The sequence below is a fragment of the Microtus ochrogaster genome, chromosome 2 (genome assembly GCF_000317375.1).
Source record: "Microtus ochrogaster isolate Prairie Vole_2 chromosome 2, MicOch1.0, whole genome shotgun sequence".
NCBI classification, from domain to species: Eukaryota; Metazoa; Chordata; class Mammalia; order Rodentia; family Cricetidae; genus Microtus; species Microtus ochrogaster.
The window spans coordinates 67798272-67805747 of record NC_022010.1 but is presented as its reverse complement, the minus strand read 5'-3'; the positions used below and the strand labels follow the sequence as shown (position 1 = coordinate 67805747).

At 32.9% G+C, this 7476-nt stretch overlaps 1 protein-coding gene across 1 annotated transcript; it reads right to left on the bottom strand.

Moving 5' to 3' along the window:
• Positions 1-2105: 2105 nt before the first annotated feature.
• LOC101984048 (olfactory receptor 4P4-like) lies at positions 2106-3032 on the bottom strand. Its single transcript, XM_005345104.2, has one exon. It carries the CDS (start codon positions 3030-3032, stop codon positions 2106-2108), a length of 927 nt encoding a protein of 308 aa, XP_005345161.1.
• Between the last annotated feature and the right edge of the window lie 4444 nt (positions 3033-7476).

The window sequence follows — 7476 nt, the reverse complement described above, 5'->3', positions numbered from 1 at the left end:
ATATCTTATATAATATATATAGCTCTAGAGTCTGGGCAAGTTCAAAGGAAATGTACTGGTTACTAGGACTGGTGGTCAATCCTGGTGATTGAATGAGACTAAAGACTAGTTAGATCAAATATGGTGGAAGCATTTTTGGTACCAGAGAAATCTTAGAGCACACTCTATGAGCACAAGCACACTGCTAAACACTTGTTCTTGCTTTACTCTGTTTGAAAGCTGAGTTAGCAATTGTTCTATTATCTTTATCTATATCTATATTTATGAACTTTTCTATATAATGTATAATATGCCACATAATATATAAATATATATCTCTATATAATATATACTAATGTATTATAAGGAAGAGCACTTATTTGGGCTCTTAGTTTCAGAGGCATTTGTCTGTGGTCATTTGACTCATAGTATTTAAGGCTGTGGTGAGTCAGAATATCCAGGTATAAAATGAATAGTATATCAAAGATGATCACTTCATGATAACAAAGAATCAAAATGAAAGAAAGGAGTTGTAAATCTCAGCATATGTTTCACAAGCATACTTCAATGTTCTATTTTTTTCATTTTGAGCCTCCTAATAGTATCAGTGACTGAGGAACAATATGTAACTTATGAGCCTGTGAGGAACCTTATGGATCCAAACTAAAAGAGAAGTTGAATTAGTAGTTCTAGCCCTATGACAAGGGCAGTGAATCCCGGGGCTCATTTAATGCACAGAATAAAGCCAACCATCATGATTTTCATACTGTTAAATATTACTGCTCCAAGGTGAAATAGTGTGCTTACCTCTGTCACCTACAGACACTAGCAGGTGCCTTTCTCTGTGCCAGGGTTAGGAAAAGGATGATAAAGACAACATGGAATTTGTCTTAATTTTAGCTGTACTTATTTTTGTATGCTTGTGCTAAACTCATAGGTAAGATAGGTAGTTATTTTCCATCTACTTTCATTGTTCCCATGAAGGCAGATTGGTATATACACTGATAGTCTTTCAAATTCATGTTTTATTACAAGGGGATGAATGTTAGAAATTCCTATTTCATCAATTTACCAATAAGCAATAAATAAACAGGATGCAATCATTCTTAATATGGAAGTCCTAACTAAAATAGTACATTAGGATTCTAAGTATTAAATACAGTAATGGACATAATAATTAAAAATAATAGTATACTTTCACTACACTGAATGATTTTAGAAACAATTGTTTAAGGAGTCTAAGTGTATAAATACAGGGCTTAATAAGTTTATATTATAATTATATTTCTCTCTGTACTTTCTCTTTCCAAAACTCTCATATCCTCCTTCCTGGTTTTCTTCAAATTCATTACCTCTTTGACATTAATTGTTATTGCACACACACACATACATACATACACATACATATATTCATATTGTTATATATATATATATGAAGTGAAGAATACAGAGGAAAGATTGTGAGAGCCAGAGTAGCAAGGAGTTTTCTGTAAGATTCCATCTCCAAATAACTTCATAAACTAAGTCCATAAAGTTTCACCAACGTGATTACAAAACATGAGGTATATGAGGATAACACCAATTGACATTCCAAATACAGTGTTGTGGTTCAATTCCCACATTTATTTTGTTAACTGTAGTGGGAACATGAAAAGGGATGTGATTAAGTTATAACTTTATGACAGTTATCTCAACAATCATAAGTATCCCAAAGTAGAGTGAAAATTGCTAAATTATATAATTATTCTATATAATAAGACAAAATAAGTTCTATTGAAATTAAATAGAAAAGACTTGAAATTGATTCACCCATATATACAGTCTCTGTGGCTGGATATATTATCTCTTCATGGCTTCCAACTTTTTTTTTTTTTTGGTTTTTCGAGACAGGGTTTCTCTGTGGCTTTGGAGCCTGTCCTGGAACTAGCTCTGTAGACCAGGCTGGTCTCGAACTCACAGAGATCCACCTGCCTCTGCCTCCGGAGTGCTGGGATTAAAGGTGTGCGCCACCACCGCCCGGGCTTCCAACTTTTGAAGGTCACTATCTATCTAACTTTTTTTTGTTTTGCTCACATTAATTCTATACATAGAGCAAAACTGAGCAAAAGGCTCCACCAGAAGAGAATTCACTTTCCTTTGGACAATTTTTCTTGGCACCACACCTTCCTCATGGCATTCTTCATATCTGTATTCCTCAGTGTGTAGATCAGAGGGTTGAACAAAGGGGCAATCACAGTGTAAAATAGAGCAAACACCTTGTCATCCCCAACAGGATCACCCACTGGGACATAGGTAAAGATGAGTGGCAAGAAGAACATGAATACAACTGTAATATGTGAGCCACATGTAGAAAGAGCTTTCCGGCGGCCCTTGGATGAGCGCATCCTCAATGTAGACAAAATGATGATGTAAGAAATGACCAAGGCAACAAAGGTCAAAATGGACTGCACCCCTGTGGTAGTAATGATTATAATAATGATGAGTCTTGTATCAGCGCAGGCCAGTTTCAGCAGGGGGAATATGTCACAGAAGTAGTGGTCTATCTCATTGGCACCACAGAAGGGAAGTCTGATAACAATCAGTACATGCACAAGTGAGTGTACCAAAGCACCAATAACTGAGACTACCACAAGAGCATAGCACACTGCTCTGTTCATGGTGATCATATAGTAAAGGGGTCTGCAAATGGCTACATAGCGATCATAGGCCATAACCACCAAGATAAATATCTCAGTGGCACCAAAGAAGTGGGCAAAAAACATCTGGGCTATGCAGCCATTGTAGGATATAGCATTACACTGTACCAATAGGTCTATAATCAATTTAGGGGCCACTGTGGAAGTGAAACACACATCCATGAGGGAGAGGTAGCTCAGAAAAAAGTACATTGGATGCTCACTAAGTTGGCTGCCTCTGATGGTGAGAAGAACCACCAGGTTTCCACAGAGAATTGCAAGATAACAAAGCAAGAACAACACAGAACACATGGTCTTGACATCCTCATTATGGAAAAGTCCCAGTAAGATAAATTCTGTGATGTTTACATATCCCATTGCTTTTACGTGTTTGATTATTTAGATGGCAAAAATAGTGTGTTGAAGACTTGGTCTTTCAAGAACTTTTGTTTATTTTCAAAGTCATTTTTAACCGATAAGTCTATGCATTGAATGTTTAAGATAATTCAATTGCATTTTTTTTACTTTATATAGAACAATGATAAAGATAAATAGAATACTTTGAAGTATAGTACAGTTCATTGATGAGAACAGATGCATAGATTGATACTCCTAATAATAAATTAATTCTAATTGTTGGAAGAATTTCAAAATCTTAAAATTATTAGAAAGAACTAGAAAGATATTTTGAAAATTAAACACATGTTCTAAGTTCAAAATCAAATTCACTCTACTAGTTTATGAACAAATGTTTATGTTAAAGGTGTATACTTTGACAGTCATGGAATTATCTGTTTTTATTTGAAAATAAGGTTTTTGTTATTATCAACCCTTCATAATTATTAAAATTGTTGAATTTTGAAAATGTCTGCTAGCACTCCACTTCAGTGGATTCCCTATGTCACATTAGTGAACCTCTTCACAGCAATATCAAGAGTGCTACTGAAACTTATGCTAAATATTAGTAATAACAGTGATAAAGAGTGGTTATGAAAATTTTGGAGAAGAGGGTAGATTCTTTCCAGGTTCCAGAATGACTATGATTTCATAGTTGTCACCTCATTTCCCAGTTTAGTTTCAAGTCTGTTCAGGAGACTGTTGTTGTTGTCATCAGCTTCTCATATTAGGGCATTACCTTGGATGTTAACACCTGCAGGGAAACAGAGTATATCCAAAGAACTGTCCTTCTGCCACATTTTTCAACAACTTGCCTTTCTAAATTAAACTACATGATTTACTTTACAAGACACTATGCTTGTGCAAAATAACAAATCCTAAAATTTCTCAGGGAAAAAGGAAACTACAAAATATTTTCTTTGTTTTCTTATTTATTTTTGTAACTATAGTAACATGCACTAAAATGTATCACATAAATGCTCAATTCAGTACAGCTTTATAAAAAGAAATAAATTATTCATCCTTATTCATAGATGACATGCCACTATACTACAAAGAATTAGAATAGGAAGAAATCCATTTCTCTTGCACTGTACAACTTCTAAGGTAAAGCTTCGGGAAAAGTACATTTGACACTGAAAGAGGTTGTGAATAACATTTTATACATTGAATCAATTTCTACCCATTGATCTCAATTTAAGACCTGCTTATATAATTAGTTATCCCCAAAAATCTCTGAAAATGTCACATGAGAAAAAGTTCAAATCCAAAATCAGGGAAATGTAAATTAAGCAGCAATGCTTTATTATTCCAAATTATCAGCATTATTATACATACGTATAACAACATATTTTTAAGTGAAAAATTCAATGATTTATAAGGGAAAAAGCTTAACTTACCTTAAAAAACACTGGAAAAATATTCATTACAATTTCGTGAAAATTTGAAAATGGGAAAAGGTTTAAATACATAGTAGTAACAAGGCAAAAGTAGAATATGTTACCTTCTTACCATAGAATACAAAGCAGAAGCTTCAATAGATTAACTGGTTCAGTATGAGAGTAAGGAGAACTACATCATAGGCATAAGACTACAAAGATGGCCCAGAAGTAATGAGTATGTGAAAAAACACAACAAATAATTTCCAAGAGTACCCAAGTGCTAACAAATGAATTAAGAAAGGAGTGAAGTGGCATGGTTATATTTGAAGAATAAAGAAGATGATTATAAAAAGATATTATAATCAAACTTTATGTTAATTTTCTTACAAAAGATATTTTTCTTACTTCTTTAATTGAAAACTTAAGCCCATTATATTAATATGATTTTTGAAAAATTCACTATATGGAATTTGGATCAATATAGAAGAAATCATAATTTCTCATTATAATCCTGCAGAAAATTCTTTATTATTTAATACTTCATTTTTTCTTTTACTAAGGTAAGGTAGAGAAAAAACATAAACATTAGAATCCACATATTGTCACACATGATGTGACAATAAATACACTCCTGTCTGGGGTATGAACATCCAAAGAAATAGTCCACATAAGGAAACAAGGAACACATTGAGTCAGCACATCCATTTACATAAATATCCTTAATTCCACATTTGCTCTCAGAATGAAGAAACCTAAATTCCCTTGTTCTATTAAATCCTTCATAAGAATTAAATAAAACTGTTGATCTCCTAGATCTAAAGCTGATATTGTGGATGCCAAAAATTATGGGAAGGAGGAAATTTCTCAACTTCAGAGGTTCAAATATGTTGGATTTCTTTTCTCTTACATAAAGTATTCTATTAAAAAATAGGTATTGCCAATTATCTAAGATGCAATCTCAATCTTTTGTTGTGTCCACAAGGAAGGCAGTCCATCACTGTAGTTGTATTGATCAATTTGTAGAAAATTGGCTTTGGTCATCTCTTAATCTTTGCATATTTCTTGTATCTCTGAGCTTTGATTTTACTCATGTAAAATAATACTATCTAATATTTTCTACTACAGGGGATTTTTATGAAAAACAATTTTATCCACATTAAACAGTGAAATATACACATATCTTGTCATTAGTTTCTTTTCATAAAACTGCATCTTTTTAATTGCCTTATTTTGAAAATGAAAAAAATAAACATTTATGACACATTTGTAAGACAAGGAAAGCCCTGAGGCTATATTTTCTTTTGTGACTTTAATACTTCCAAAAATATGGATTTCTATAGAAGTTGTAAACTATTTTGACCAATACATTTTAGTAAAAGTATTATATAAATATGAACACAAAGAACATAAGAACAACTGATGTCATGGATGAAAGGCCTGAAATCCGGGAAAATATAATTTATACAAGAAACACTAATCTATTGCATGCAAAAGAAAACCCCCTTATACTGTGGAATAATCAGACCAAATCATTATAGAAAAATGACAGTCTTTTTTTGTATTAAGATTATTTATTTGATTGTTTAAAGATTTCTGGGATTTATTTTATATATTTGCTTATTTTTCTTTGATTTCATTTTATATACTAAGTGTTTTAGTTTATCATAATTTTTTTATTTCAAGTAATTAAAAGCTTATTTTCTCTTCATTTCATATCCTATTCCAGCCTTTATCAGTCCCAAATTTAAAATTAAGACTTCAATAACATACTCCAATGATGAATTTCCTGTTGGAATACATCCTCCAAAATTTTCTAGCCAACGATTGAAATATGAAGCTATCATACAAACGAAAGTCATTTAAGGTTATCAAAAGCAGCTGACACACAGTTCTTTTTTTCAGAATGTAAAGTTAAAAAAGATTACAATTCTACTGGAAAACAAGAAAATAAGAATAGATTATCCTATGACTTTCTTTTAGACTCAGGGATTTTTAAAAAGCAAAGGAAAGAAGAAAGGGTGAAAAATTGAAAGCAAAATAGCAATGATTACACTTTTGGTGTTGACCAGTTCTTATCAGCGTTTGAAATAATATCTATGATTCACAAATTCATGACAATGTATTCGAGTGTCATTAAAACTCACCCTATCGGGACTCAGAACAAGAATGAGAGGCACATCAGATTTATGTGAAAATTTTTGATACATTTGGACTCTGTGCCCCCTTGTCTTCCTTCCTTCTCCGTGGTGATGAAATTCCAAGTTCAGCCCTGCAAGGCTCAAAGCTTTTAGAGAAGCTGCAGTTCAGTAGAGGAGAACTGAAGGGCACTGGAGGGATTTGGACACCACCCCACTGGTAATCCCTAAGGAAATTCCTGGAGCAATCTGTCAAAAACAAACTCATGTAATTTTAACAACCTGTGTTTAGGTTTACAACTGTATCTTTAACAATATTTTAAATTGTTTAGATATCTGATGCACCATAACACATGATTTATGTTAAGGGAGAAAGAGTCATTTTTCATTTGCTCTTTTTATATGTTTTTATTGCACTATACATTTTTCTCCATTCCCCTTCTTCCCTTCCCTCTCCCTTCTACCCTTTCCCATCACCCTCACGCTCCAAATTTACTCAGGAGATCTCGTCTTTTTCTCCTTCCTATTTTGATCCATGTATGTTTCTGTTATGGTCCTCATCATTGTCTAGGTTACCTGAAGTTGTGGTTTGTAGGCTGGTTTTTCTTTGCTTTATGTCTTAAGAGCCACTTATGAGTGAGTACATGCTATATTTGTATTTCTGACTCTGGGTTAACCTCACTCAATAATTTTTTTTTCTAGATCCATCCATTTACCTGAGAATTTCAATATGTCATTTTTTTTTTACCACTGAGTAGTACTCCATTCTTAAGGATCTCAAAATAATATCTATGATGAGTCTCCTTGGGTGGCCTTACTATTACTTAAGTAATAGTAGTTTTTATTTTTTCTTACAGTCCATAGGCTAAAGTTTGAGATCATACTAGCAATTGAATAGGTTAGTGCACA